Genomic DNA, 15,333 nt, shown 5'->3' on the forward strand with positions numbered 1-15,333 from the left:
GTCGACTAAATATGACATCATTTTGAGAAATAAGACAAAAAGTAATAAATAGTTTCTCGATCTGCCCGTTTGTCTGGATCCACACCAAAATTAAAGTTTTACTCTCTTGTCCCACGTGTCGTCCTTCCACCAAGTTTCCTGGAAAACAGTTAGGTAGGTTTTGCTTAATCCTGCAAATCCATAAACAAACAAACAAACAAACCCACCCACAAACAAACCAAATAACCCCAAAAAGTACTTATTTTTTCTGGAGCCAAGAATTGAATTTTTTTTAATTTCAAAATATCCCATCCTGAATTTCCAAAGCTTTTAATAAAACAAATAACACAACATATTAATACAGAATATGCACAAATACAAGATCCATCCCTATGTCACAAGGGACAAACTGCATTATAAACAGTATACAAAATATGCTCATTAAAATACAAACAGTTAAAGATAGGTAAAATATGTACATACACCTGTATATATACATACATAAATACATATTTCACGTTGTACAATTGAAAAATCTAACTTCTACTTTTTCTGCTACTTAAGTACATTTTTTTTACCTCATATTTTGTGGTGGCTCTTGTCCCAAATAAATAACATGCAGCCAATTTGTTTTCGACACGTACTATATACACACTGTACTCCTCGCATGCATTACCACATACTGTGCAATATCGTAATGTATACACACACACACACACACACACACACACACACACACACACACACACACACACACACTCGCACACTAGAAAAATATTGAGATTGGGCTATTCTCATACTTCGTGAGCCCTTAGGTCCCAGTTGCTCCACTCATAAATCACCAATGTCATTCAGGTAATGTCCCTCCCACACCGGCCATCATCGTCCAATCACAGCTTGAGCAGAGTTTATTAGGCTCGATATTAAAGTAGCATGTGCGTGTGCATCTGCGTGTAGGGTCAGTGAATAACATTTTGATCATTCACATGCACCGGCTCGCATGAAACGAGGGTGAGCGAGGACATCAAAGCTCTGCTGGGGTGTACGCCCCCCCCCCCCCCCCCCCCTCACATGAGCCGGCTCTGAGGTTAATACTCAGGAGGACGGTAGTTTTACACATAGACTCGCAGCAGCAGCCACCACTGACACATCCTCACTCATTCTTCCACTTGTTTTACCTGAAATAGCAGAGATTACAGGAACCACAGCGCTCACTGCACTTATCCATCGCAGGTTAAAGCCTTTAAATAATTCAGCCCGAGCTCGGCACACACAAACACAAACACAAACACACAAGCGAGTGTACGCTGCCCTGAGCTCCTGTTTGTGGGTCGAGTGGGGCCGCTGACGGCTGATTAATCGACTGGGGCGGCCCACTCATGATAAGTGTGGCTAATGACCTGCTGAATAATTCACCGGGCCTTTGCTGTGGAACAGATGGAAGGGCCAAACGCATACACGGATACGTTCCCTGGCAGACTCGTACACGCCTGTGCTCTCATGTTTATCTGTACACGCATATGCATATATTCAAATACTTTTGAACGCACTCTTGTGCACACACACACACACACACACACACACACACACACACACACACACACACATACTAACCCTCCCTGTCTCCACACAGCAGGCGTCCTGTGTGTCTCTCCTGCTGTTGACACCTGGGGTGTTTCACGTCAGCGCCGCCCTGCTCCTCTGATACCACCATCCAGCCCTCTCACTATCTGAGCAGTACATGTGTCACTCTGGACCTTCTCACTATGTGTTTGTGTTTCAAACCAAACTATGAAGCCACTTGGACTCCGCATGCAGCTCTGTTCTCAAGTCATAGATCACTTGAAGCGAAAGGTCAACTGTCAGGGTTTTAACATTCATAGTAACTTTTAATAGATCTGATCAGCTGCATTAAATCAATCCAAACCAGTCCTTTGATTCCGCAGCCAGTTATCTGTCTGCACCGCGGGGAACCAGACTCAGCTCTCCTCTCTTGTGTGCATAAAAGCGCACACATACACACTCACTCTGGGAAAATGCAACTGTATATGCTGGTGCTTTTTAGACACATATTTAAATCATGTGCATTTGATGCATGCTTGCATATAAGCCGGGATTGGTTTGTGTTCCTGAGAGGGAGCAGTAGCCGGTGATTAGACCCTGCTTCCCTTATGTCAGCACTGACAAGCGGGGCCAGGCTCTCTTTGATATGGCCAGTGGTCTGTCAGAGCCCCGCTCTAAACTGACAGCTTATCTGCATGCTGCTTTCCTCCCAACTGCTGTTTGTCAGATAGGACTTGAACTCGGCTCGGTTGCACCAAATCACTACACGAGACACTTCCCGATACTTTACAGGAGGGACAAATAAAGGAGCAGCGTTATCCTCACCCACACAACTGTGTATATAACAAATATCCTTTTTAATGATTTTTAATAAGGTGGGATCATTATTGATTATATTAATTGTTTTAGTATTCATATCAAACTGGATATAAACAATTATGTAAACCAACGCAATTTTAAAGAATTTTATTTATTCGAATAAACGATGGTCTTTGCAGTGGAACCGTAAAGCTGCCTTCATTTGTCTTTTGTATCAAAGGTCATGTCTGTACACAGCAGATGCTCTAATTCTCTTATATTGATCAAATATTCTAATGCAGGTAACAAGCAGATATATTGAATATTATGTTGTATGCTATGAATGTAAAATAAGAGAATGACATACAGAGGGAGGGGACAAACTGTTGCATTTTACTGGAGCCAGATTTAATCCAGGAAGAATTAACCAATATAAATCGAGTACTGGCGATACTACTCAGTCATCCATTGGTTTGTGGCAGAATGAATGTGGATATACGTTGTGCTCTGTAATAACTCCTCCAGTTTGCTGTGATGATAACAAAGATGTTTTTTTTCCACCCGAACATTAACGCTTGTTTTGAACTGGCACCATCAGCATTTTCTTAACTATAGTTGTGTCAACGTTACAGTTAAATGAATCATTTGTCTCGTCTCTCTACAGAAGTGTTGTCGTCGCACCCAAGAAAGCCGGCATGGCGCCTTCTCCCAGCAGCTCCACCCCCGTCCCAGCAGCCACCGCTGCCTCGGTGTCGGCCGGGACGCCCATTGACCGTGTCGCTGTGGTATCTGCCGGCGATGCCTCTGAGAGCATCTCTGCAGACTCTGCAGCTTGTGAGTGCACGTGCACACACACACACACAAACACACACTCACACATGAACACACAGATATTGACGAGTCAGTGTTACTGCGAGACGTAGCCTGGATGAATCTGCAATGAAAAAGTCGATATTTATTCTTCCAGATTGTTCTTCTCTTTGTGTCTGGCAGAATAGTGTTGCTGCGTTAGTACAATGTAATCCAGATACCAGGATGGAGGGTCGGCAGGAAAAATTGCAGTTACACAAATTCAAAAATAATTGCCAAAATTCTATATTTTAGATTTTCATAGAATATAAATCAATCAAATTGTATTTGTATAGACCATATTCACAAATCACTATTTGCCTCAAAGGGCTTGTGTAAGAAAATTCTTTCAAAAATACAATATACATATTAAAAATATTTAAATAACAAATAAAATAAATAAATGTAAGATAAAAACTAATTGCTTCGATGTTAACACTAATAATATTAAAATATATTATTATTACTTCTCATTTTTCATTAAAATATTCTTTGATACAAGGAGGAATTATTTTAAATTGATAAAATATTAAAGTCATGAATTCCTATGTTTACTTTATTTAAGTAATGTTTGCCTTGTGTGACTGTAAAAATGTGTAATACTTTATTTCTCTGAGGAGTGACATGAGGGGGGGATTTATGGGGTTTAGACGATTGGGCATTAACTGTAGAATCTGGTAGCTATGTGTGTGTGTGTCTGTGTGTGTGTGTGAGAGAGAATAATATGCGTTAAAGCTGTATGCATCAGTTGTTTGGTGTCAGTGAGCGGTGTTGAGTAAATACGTTTCTGAGTGTGTGTGTGTTTTAGTGGGGCAGTGGGAGGACTAATGGGGCCGTTCATTTACTCCTTTTTGTTTGAAGGAGCTACTTCAGCTCGAGAGGGACACTCTCACCAGGCCCACATGGCACTGCTTAACACCTTACACACACACACACACACACACACACACACACACACACGTGTACATACACACACACACACACACACGTGTACACACACATGTACACACACACACACATTCCAGCCCACATTACACTGTCTGTCATTCGTGAAGAGTTATCCCTGCTCGGAGACTGTCCTGGCTGGAAAAACAAGCCCGCTGAAACACCAGAGGAATCCCCCTCCTCCATATTCAACTGGGCATTAGCTTATTTATGAGCCACAGGGAAGTGAATTTACTGCCAGATCAATCAAACGCGGACTTTGTACCTTGCGCGCCTCCGTCTCCAGAATGAAGTCGTAAAGCACCTTTTAGTTGTATAATGAAACAGTCACAGAAACAGCCCAGAGGGGTAAATTGGTATGTAATGACTTAATGAGGAAAAACAATTCAAGAAGGAACCAGATCTTTTTTAACACATCTCACATTCCAACACAGGTGTAACACCCATGGATTTACACCCACGGTATTCTGAACAAATACTTGATATCTTTAATATATGGCTGAGAAATTAAAAAAATACCTTCCAGTAAGTATTCCACAGTATAAAGTACAATCCCAGCTGACAGTGGAACCTTACCAGCCTTTCGGTTCACAAAGGTTTCCAGCTGGAAAACCTCATGATGAACACGTTGGGCTCCGAGTACATCATCCGCTATCTCACCATAAAATTATTACTTGTACCCCCACTTGCCCTATACGGCCATAAATCCCCCAGTTCTATACATTTGAATGGAGACTATTGTATTATTTCAGAAGAGGCATGTTTCCACACCGGTTTATGGTGCTACCCTGGTTGTATAATAAATTGCTTAGTATGTGTGTGTGTGTGTGTGTGTGTGCGTGTGTGTGTGTGTGTCCTATTCTTGTCCAACATCCAGACTAATAACAGAGTTCTTTGGTTTCTCCCCTGTAGCAGGCGGCCAGGTTCCAGCCAGCGCTAGCCTGCCATCTGTCCCCCCACTCTCCCCTGTGACCCAGAACACAGCCCCCAATATGAGGTGATTCATCTTCTTTTCTCCCTCTCTCCCTCACACACACACATACACACACACACACGCGCATTATCAGCTATTTATGCATGTGAACGCACAAAATCAGTTATTTATGGATATTCACTGATTGTTGCTTTGTGCTTGTTTAAACTTTCACACAAAACTAGACCTTTTCTAAAATATTTTTCAAGTTGCATGCCGATTTGTGATTTTCCTCATCATGGACTCAGTGTGTTCATGCGCGGTTTGCCTTCCTCTCCCACATTCACAGTATCTCGGAGCGTCTGGAGAGCGCTCTGGAGAAGGCGGCTCCTCTGCTGAGAGAGATCTTCGTGGACTTTGCCCCCTTCCTCTCTCGGACCCTGCTGGGCAGCCACGGACAGGAGCTCCTGATTGAGGGCACGAGTGAGTTCAGCATCATCGAGACACGGTCACAGACACACACTGCATGGCTGCACTCGTCCCCGCTGTCCTTGCAAACCCTCTGGATGGTGCATCTTTATAAATGCCCCCCTTCATTTAAATGCAGTAGCATCACCATTCCTCTTGTTAATCCAATCCTGTGATGAGTGTACGTTGAGCCGGGAGCCGGTCGTTGTGCTGAAGGTTTCCAGGGGGCCAGGTCAGAGGCCAGGCCACTAATAGCAGTGTTTGGGATGTCTGCTGCCACCAAACAAAATGGAAAGTTGATTGATAGCTGCAGGGGGGGGGGGCTTGAAGAGAAGGCAGGGGGAGGTGTGCCTGTGTGTGCGCGCTTGTGCTTGTGCTTGTGCATGCATGTGTGTTTGTCTGCATGTGTGTATGTCATAAGAAGAGCAACCGAAAGACCAAAGGCTACTCTGCCCTCTCACCGTCTGTGCCTCTGCAGCAGGCTCTGGACACTCTGGTGGCCCCCTGCCCTCTGAGAGCCCAGGGCTCGCCATTAGGGATCAATGGGACATATGCTGTCCAAGTCGGGCCTGTAATACAAGGCCCAAATATGTATTAGTTTACAGTAACATCATGTCAGCTCATTAGGCCCATCAATACTCTCTGCGCCCCTTGCAGATGGCGGGATGTTAGGTTATCCCTGTGTTGTGCACGTGTGGATTCTTGTTCCACCATGATCCAAGAAGCTTTATGAAATATAATGAGTCCAAAAAAATCGAATTGTACTTGACTCCCTTTGTTGTTGCTTTGTCCCTCCAGGTCTGATGTGTATGAAGTCCAGCAGCTCAGTAGTGGAGCTCGTCATGCTTCTGTGTTCACAGGCAAGTCTGGCATCTTTATCTTTTCTTATCCTTGTCTGCCGCTCCCCCCCCCCCCCCCCGCCCCCTCCGTCTGATTTATCGGGCTCACCTTGAGTGCAGTAAATCCGCAGCCCCCCCCCCCCCCCCCCCCCCCCCACCCCCGAGTGGACAGTGAGCCATCCAGCGTCCTTATCTTTCCTCCACACCACCGCCGTCCACCTTTCCGCACCCAACCCCACCTCCGAGCGAGGGCAGGGGAACCGGAGAGAAGGCATCTCCGGCCGCAAATATCGGTCTGAGGGTCAAGGGTGGCCGACCCGCCCACGTCACCTCTGACCCGAGCACTGGCCCTGGTGGCTTCCACCAAACTGATGAGACGGGATAATGTAGATTTGATGGTGCTTTGCATTGATTATCCCTCTCCCTCTCTGTTGTCTTGTGGGTGTTTTGTTGCCAAGTTTATTTAGCTGCTGTCCGATTCATGAATACTAATTCCAGGATCATAAGCAGGCGTGGGCAGATCAATGATCCTGGATGTCAATAGATCACTCCTGGATTCCTGATTAGCATTAAGAGACACGAAGCTGATGCCTGCCTAGTTACTGCATGTGAAACCTAAATGCAGTGCTTTACATTGCTGTTCATGCAAAACGTGTATTTATTCAGTGTATTCATAGTGTAACGCACACAAACACTCACAGTGACAAGGACAACAGATAATAACCCCCCCTCTGTCCCTGTTTGTTTGTGTTTTTACTGTTTAAAGCACCTCGCGAAAAAACAAACAAAGATATCCAATAATACAAAACCACACCTGATTAATGACACACCTCTCACCGACGCGCTCCTGCTTTTTTTTTATCAGCTTTATTCTTCTAAAGAAGTAGTGGCCGTCATCTGGCTTCTTTTCTCTCCCTCCACCTTCTCCCCTTTTTTAACCCCGATGCCCCGTTTGCCTCCCATTATTCACTTGGCTTCTTCTCAGAGAAAAAAGGTAATGCAGTCAGATTACACATCTGCGTGCATGTCACTGGGTGCCCATGGGTTTGTGCTGCTAAGACGCGCCGAGGGAACCGAGCGCCGTAATGTCCAGAGACGACGGAGAAGCAGGAGTGAAAGCCAGATAGAAAAACCAAAGGGGGAAGAATGACAGGCTCTAATGCACCTATTTGTCATATCTGTCAGGGTGTTGTTTAATGCTAATCTAATCAAAGGCAGAATCTGGGTGATTGCGCCGCTGCACAGCTCATGCCTCGCTTCCCCCTTTGGTCCCCGGCCCAAGCTATTTCTTCCCTTTCTCTCTCGGCTGCAAAGCGACCCCACCCAATCGCTACAACACACACACTCGTTCACTCTCCTCCGCGGCCGAGAGGGCCCTGGGATTGGCCAGCGTAGTGTTGATTGCTTCAATAAATCATCCAACCAAATTCTCTCACAGCTAATGCAAATGTAATTTTATTGTTGTGTAAAGGAGAGAAGGAGGTGGTGGGTGTGGGGGGAGGGTGGGGGGGAGGCAGGGGCAATACGTTGCCTCTCACTGGGGAACAGAGGAAACCAGGGACAGGTTTTCCTCTGGGCTAAATTACGATGTATAATTATTTGTGTGTTGGTTCTCCTTGTGGGGCAGTGAGGGCGAGCCGGCGCCGTGATTGATGACATTATTTAGTAAAGTTTGCCGGGCCCTCCGGCACAGGAAGCACTCAATTCCCTCACAGGAAGTGCCTCCGTGGCCATCTTGCGACTGCTTCCTGTCTCTGAGACAGCTGATGGAGGGAGAAGATGGAGAGGATTTTGATTGATTTTTTCTTTTCTTCTTTCTTCTCTGTTTTTCACACCCCTCCCTCCCTCCACACACCTCCATTGGAGACCTGATGCGATACCATCTCCTGTGAAATTTTTAATTAATTTCCCGAGCTCTGAGATGGAGTGGAGCCGGGGTGAGGGGTCAGGAGGCGAGGGACCTCAGAGCAGTTTTTAATCAGGGATCTTCTGAAAGTTGTATCGGCATTGAGGAGGCGATTGTAAACCGCTGTTTGATGGTGCTCCATTTCTAAACAACGACATCAGGGCTCCCAATTAAAGGACCATTTTGATCAGACATTAACCGTTGGGGTGGCACATTGCCTTGTTCTCTGCTGCAATATTGATCCTGAATATACAAAGTGAGGATTAATGATCATAAACTGTAGTTGTTACAGAGACGCCTCGGAAATTGAGCTTCCTGGATCAGCACTTGGCATTTTTGTTTATTCCCCCAAAAAATTGTAATTCACAATTTCTATTGATCAAGAACTACAACAGGAGATGTAAGATTATAAAATCAAGTGTAATCTATTTATCGTATTACACAAATCATAATCCGTGCCTGATTTTAAGACAATGATTCTAATACAATATCCCTGGAAGCAAAGGTGTGGGGTTTCAATGTAGTAATTTGATCCATATAATGAGAGTAGAGAACGATTTCAGATTTTCTAGATCACAAATTGTCAAATTGACATATTTTAGCTTCTTGCTTTTGCCAACTCAAAACCCTAAAAGCCCAACACATTCAGTCATCTGTCAAAAAAGACGATGGAAAAGCATGAACCTCATCTAAGAGGCTGGAGCCAGGGAATGTTTGGCATTTTTGCAAAAATGTCAAATTTGTTCCAGATCAATTTCATGTCAACAGTTTCAGCTCTATTCAATTTAATAATAGGAATGACCAATGTACATATCAGATTTATGTTTTTAACAAATCGGCATACTTCTCTTAGCGTGGATGCTAATTAGACGATTCCAAGTAAACGTCGAAAAGAGATATTTATAACGCGAGCATCAAGACATCATAATTCTTCTCATGTTATTGGATGTGATGGCCTCTTCAAAGGTATTGCATATTACATGAATTATCATAAGAGTTATCTATTGAACCACGTCTGCTGAGGGTCTTGGATGTAAAGCCCCCCCCCCCCCCCCCTCACCTCCTCACCTCCTCCCATGCCCCTGATTCACTCGGACACTTTCACTCTCCCGCTCACACTTGTTTTCTCCCGTCTTTGTCATATTTACGGCCGGCCTGTTGTTTCCTGGGTGCACTTCTTGAAATGGCTTCCACCCAAAAACATCTGATTAATAAATAATGCGCCTGGGACGAGAGAGAGAGAGAGAAAGAGAGAGCTCTCCCGTGCGCTCGCTGCCGTCCGTCCACAGCTTTGAGAAATCATCTCATCGGATACTGGACAGTCCACGACGAGCGGAGGCCCATAAATCTCTTCAGTAGCTGCATTTGTGTCCTGTAGATCAGCCATTATTGTCCGGCCCCTCTGTCAGCCCATCCATCCTTCTGCCATTTATCAGAGGTGCATCCTGTACGTGGAGTGGAGGGAAGGTAGGGAGAATTGTGGAGTGGAAGGGGGGGGTGAGGGCTGCGCTGGTTTCCTGATGGTCAACACCAGATTGGACAGACTGCTCTCCAACGAGGACATGCTTTCTGAAAACTGATGTTGCTGTTGAGTTTTTATTTACTCTAACTAACAAGGCAATGTTGCTCTGTCAGTCAGTCCAGTTTCAATAACTATTAGATTTAGTGCCTTTACATTTTGTGCATGGTCCTCAGAGGATGAACGTTTCCTCTTATGCCACCTGCAGGTCAATATGCTCACTTGTGAAGTAGCTCAACATTTAATACATAGATTTAAGCGAAGCTTGATATGAACATTCATTTCCCCCTCAGTATAAATTCTAATGACTCTGGTGCTTTCCTGACATTTTCGTGTAGCACAACCAGAAGCTCATGATTCTATTATGTCAAAAGCTTTGGTTTATGAAAGAATCCCTATCAGCGATACTTTGTTTTGGTGCTAATTAAAAACAAATAGCATTCTAACTAAATAAGCCTATAGCCATGTAGCTAAGATGCTAGCATGGCTGAAGAGTCCTGAGCTGTTTCCAGACATGAACTCTGGGAAATGTCAGGAAAATTGGGTCCAGAGATTTCTGAACTTTGCCTTTCATGTAAGAAGATGCACCCAATTATAACATGCAGGATATGATGTAGAAATTCTATAAACTTTCACATTAGTGAATATACAGTGAATAACAGACCGTGAATGAGTCGACCAAAGAACTCCAATACACAACATATTCCACTATGTTGTGTATTGGAGTTCTTTGGTCGACTCATTCACGGTCAGTTATCTGAGCAAATAGCGTTTTGTTGCATCCACTGATGCGTATAATCCTTTAATAGTAATTCAATAACGTCAATGTTAACTTCCTAATCCAATGGACACACATTATCGTACGTTCCCAGCCAGTCTCACCCAAGTTAACCTGTTTAACAGATGGGCACCTCTCGCTCAGTCAGCGGGGAGAAAGACATTGACCTCCCCAAACACTTGGCTCCTCCTGACCCTTGACCCTGTGACCTCCAGGTTAGAAGTAGAGAGCGGCGGAGGTATGGAGGTTTAAACCCCTGCAGTCGGGGAGTAAGGCAGAAGTGCGTGGTCCGTACAGTCGGTTGTATCTGAGAAATAAGGCAACAACCAACTCAAAGGTAGAGTTGTTTCTCTATGTTTTATTAAGTATTCACAAGTCGCTCTCTTAGTTGCTTATTTTAACAGTTAAGTCTGGTGTTTGAGTTGCTAAATACTCATTTATATCTGTCAGTGGACGTATTTCTTCCTCTCTCCAGTAAGTGAGGCTTTGATGGATCCAGAGCAGACCGTGTTGTATGAGCCGCATGCGGAGCTGGAAGAGGTGAGAGAAGTGGGGAGGAATGTGATGAAACCAGGGGACAGGAATACTTTCCCCATCGTTTTCCTCACAGTCAGACGCGCGCCCCGCTGTGCAGTTAAGGAGGCACATAAGGTTCAAGATCAGTGCAAATCAAAGTGTTATTCTTCGATCCCTCCCTGCTCGCCCTCACCCCCCCCGCGATCCGCTCCACTGGCTCTTCACAGCCAGGCCACGCGGCTCCGCACCCCTGCCACCGCTCGGCAGTTTCAAGGTTAATATCACGCTGTATATTCTTTGAAAAGGTGCTCTCCTGTGAGATGTAGGGAAAACACAGCAACACCAACTGGCACTTAATCCTGCCGGCTCCCTATCGTTGCCAACTATGCAGCCAGAGCGGGGTTGGATGGGGGGGGCGGGCAGGGGTTGTTGCGTTGGAGGAGCTGGGGATCAAGGGGGGCTTCCTGACAGGAAGTGTAGTCTAGCTGAGAGGGGAGAATAAAACGAGAGACTCCTAGAAAATTCAGTGGCTTTTAATGTGGCTCCTAGTCGGTTTTACAGTCAGCTGGCTCCAAGTGGCTCGGCACCGAAGGGCCTCAAGTCGCTGCTCGGATATTTACACACAACATATATTCGTTGTTCAAATCAATGAGTTTCCCTGACAGAGCTTTCCCTACTGACGGCCACTGTTAATGTAAAGTTTTCCTACCAGACAGGTCCCATTATAAGACCCTGGAATGTGATCTTATGGTTCTCCCCCTGCTATCCTCTCTCAGCCGCCCTGCTGATGGAATCATGGCTCCTTAGTTCAGACCTGCATTTTTTTAATATCTTGTACTTTTACTTTGAAAATATGACCTTTTAATGTAGTTATCCCTAAATCCTACCTCTAGTCCAAGTCTAGTATCTAGAGTTCTTGCAAAGCCTTTTTTTAAAACCACTGTCCAAACTTTTACTGACATTCTGAAAGGTCTACAGATGACAAGGAGTTGGGGCTCTGCACTAAAATAAAATATTGAATTTGACTTGTTTTAAAACAGCTGGTGAGTAAAACACCAAGTTATCTGAGGACATAATTCACGGACATCCCATTCTTGTAAAGTTGACACGATGCAAGAGGTGAACTGATTCCACTTAGACGAGTCCTGGTTCCAGTTTGTATCTGTTCCTGGAGTAATACATTGCTTTTTGGACATTTTCATCTTCGAGTTACAAGCAAATTGTTCATGTATAATAACTTATTCAGACATGTGGGAGAAGTTGCATGCTTTTCTTTTCTGGTTGTAAATATAGTAATTAACGTCCCCATCTGCAATGGACTGCCTGCAGAATATTCGTGAGGAAACGATGACTTGCAAAAAGGATGTTTAATAACTGCATAATAACCTTCAGTTGTTGTTTTTGTGCCTTTTCTTTCCTTCCTGTCACACCCACAACAAAGGATTCAGACTTTGGATTATTTGGCATCATCCACTTCTTGTGCCGGGTTCCTAATGCCAATCCCATAAACAAGCTAACATGAGTGAAAACAAATGGACTGTAGCTCGTTTCCCATTAAGCCGACATGAAATGTTTTGATGCCATTGACTTTAAAGTCTAAACTTTATTACAGCCATGAAAAATATGATTCAAATACATTCTGCAAGTTGGGATATTTTCAGTCTCGGAATGAGAAATCTTGTTAGCTGCACAAACAGACTTATTATTACAAAATCAGTCCTGTTGCCCAAAGTTTCTTGTGTATTTTGTTTCGCCGCAAAATATGCAGAATGTTGTGCTGTACACACAATTCTATAATAAAGTAAATAAATATAAATGAACAGAAAACTGTGAATTCTGAGCATCTGGTCCACGTGAAGCTGAAACAGCTGCACGGTGTTCAAGTATTGTTTTACCTACATTACTCAAATCTACTTGCATTCATGTGAAGCAAACAAACGCAAGATCTCAAGATAAGCTAAAAAAATAATTGATCCTTTCAATTTTTTAGTGTATATTTCTGGCTCATGAAATTTACAGGATATATTTACTTTCCATGTTCACCTCTGTGTTCTAAAACGTCTTTGTTTTGTCTGCTTTAAGTGCCGGGGAGTTCCACGTCCTGTCTTTTTCACTCTTTGTATTTGTGTAGCCATGAAAGTGTGAATCCATGAAGCTCTCGGAGACCCTGGAACATAAATATTTGCTGCAGCATAAATATTTGGACATAAGTAAATATTCTCTCAGCTGTGAATTTGATCACGCAAACACCAAATAGGAGAGTCTGTTTTTCTTTAAACATATGAACATGCACATGTGGACCGCTGAGAGCTGTAGAGTAGACACACGGGTGCTATTCTCAGACACAGACACACACACACACACACACACACAGACACACACAGTATTCAGACACAGCAGAACGAACAAGCAACAAACCACTGAACTTGTTTCATGCGTCAGTCAGAAGAGCGATGATTCACATAAACACTTTGATAGTTTACTCTGACAGTAATTTTACGTTTTGTCATCCACACACGCCGGTCGTGTGTTTTTTTGTTTTCTTTGTCCTTGTTTATATCCGTTTGCTGTTCATAAACATTCGGGTCACACAGATATAATAAACCGTTTCCTTGTCTGTTGTTTTTTTGAGGTCATCAGTGCACAAAGGTTTAATTCAAAATGTCAAGGTTTGCCGTGAACTTTACGTTCCAGCCGTCACTAACTAAGTTTATATGTAGAGCAATATTCTGACTATTTACCTCATCATAAACATTATTTGATTATGATGTTTAGATTGAGTTGCTAATAGAATATTCCATTCATATTCCTGTATAGTCTGATTTCTGATCACATCATCCTACTACTTATTTACACTCTAACCCTTGGCATTCGTTACACAATGTTGTGAAAACTCCTTTTTGAGGAAGTTATAATGCGATTAAGAAGTATTCATGTTTACTTAATGTGACAAAGCTCAGAATACTCCACATGTCTTAATTTGATTATTGCTTATTTTGAATATGACCTTATTCCCGTTAAGGTAATCAGAAATTCTGTTTAGATGGAAGAGTCTTATTTAATCCATTGTCTGAATCTGGTTGTTATCTGAATTGCATTAGGAGGCTTGAGTCATCCTGCAGTGGCTGCAGGTTTGGTTCTGACCCTTAGCTGAGTCCTTTCCCCCATTTTCTCTTCCCAGTTCACACTTGTACTGTCTTATCAGTAAATATGTAATGCCAGAATATCTGGATAAAAAACTGGAATAATAGAGATGTATCTGACAGATGTATTATTTATTGATTATGCTTAAAACATGCATTTAGTTTCCATTTTATTCACATTTGAGTCCTATTGCTTTCTTGATTTGTATTTTCTGGGTTTGAAGAGAAAAGAACTCAGTAGCTCTCAGCCTCTTTCCCTTTGCTTGTGCTGCGCTGCCACATTTGACGTGAGGATTTATGATTTTGTCGTCCCGTCTGAAGTTGTATTCCCATAGCCTGTCAAATCAACAAATACTTGTGATTAGGAGTGATGCCACCGAGCAGCACAGCTGACTTATTTATTATTTCGGGCGAGCTGAGGCATTTCTCTCTCCGGTGTTGGGAAATGTTTTCCTTGTGTTGTGGCGAGCCCTAATGTTTGAAAGGCGATTTTAGCTCGGGAGGTCTGTGTTTTCTCACCAGAGGTTCTGGTATATTTAGATGTTGATTATGGATAATCAGCTGTAATGACGGAAGTGCATGGCATGTGTGTTTAGACTCAATGCCACCATCGTGGAACACAGACCATGCAGAGCTCTCTTATTGACGTCACATTGAAACAGGCTCTTTCAAGAAGAGATTCTTATTTCCAGTCCTACGCTCCCTCCCATCAACAGAAAAAGCAACAAAACGCAACCGTGAGTAGTATTTGATTTTGTCCAAATCTCTTTGCATTGAGAGGTTTTTTTTCCGATCAGGATCAAGCGACAGCCCCTTTGTCTCGTCCTATCATCTGTTTGGAGGTCAGGTTAAAGGTGAGGGGTCACAAATGGCTGCTTGTATCCTCTCATCAGGAGCGCTGTGGTCATGGCCCCTATCGCGGCCATAAAAGCTGTGACACCGCTGACCAGGGCGGCCGAAATCCAATATTCTATCACTGACCTGTCCCCGTTTCCTTTTTGTCAGCGGGAGATGTCCCTCAGATCAGGGTCATTGCTTTTTTTAATTCAACGCGAGGAGCCATTTCTTAGCCCGTAATGACACCATTAGTCTTGCTATCACCTTTGTCAGTGTCCAG

At 43.7% G+C, this 15,333-nt stretch overlaps 1 protein-coding gene across 1 annotated transcript in view; it reads left to right on the top strand.

Moving 5' to 3' along the window:
- Window positions 1-15,333, top strand: part of lrba (LPS responsive beige-like anchor protein) — a 175,977-nt gene that overhangs the window by 53,850 nt on the left and 106,794 nt on the right. The window contains exons 30-33 of the mRNA XM_053417628.1: window positions 3,005-3,174; window positions 5,047-5,131; window positions 5,397-5,530; window positions 6,314-6,375. Coding sequence (XP_053273603.1) covers window positions 3,005-3,174; window positions 5,047-5,131; window positions 5,397-5,530; window positions 6,314-6,375 — 451 coding nt within the window. The remainder of the gene's footprint in view (window positions 1-3,004; window positions 3,175-5,046; window positions 5,132-5,396; window positions 5,531-6,313; window positions 6,376-15,333) is intronic.

Source organism: Pleuronectes platessa, chromosome 3 (assembly GCF_947347685.1).
Source record: "Pleuronectes platessa chromosome 3, fPlePla1.1, whole genome shotgun sequence".
Taxonomy (NCBI): domain Eukaryota; kingdom Metazoa; phylum Chordata; class Actinopteri; order Pleuronectiformes; family Pleuronectidae; genus Pleuronectes; species Pleuronectes platessa.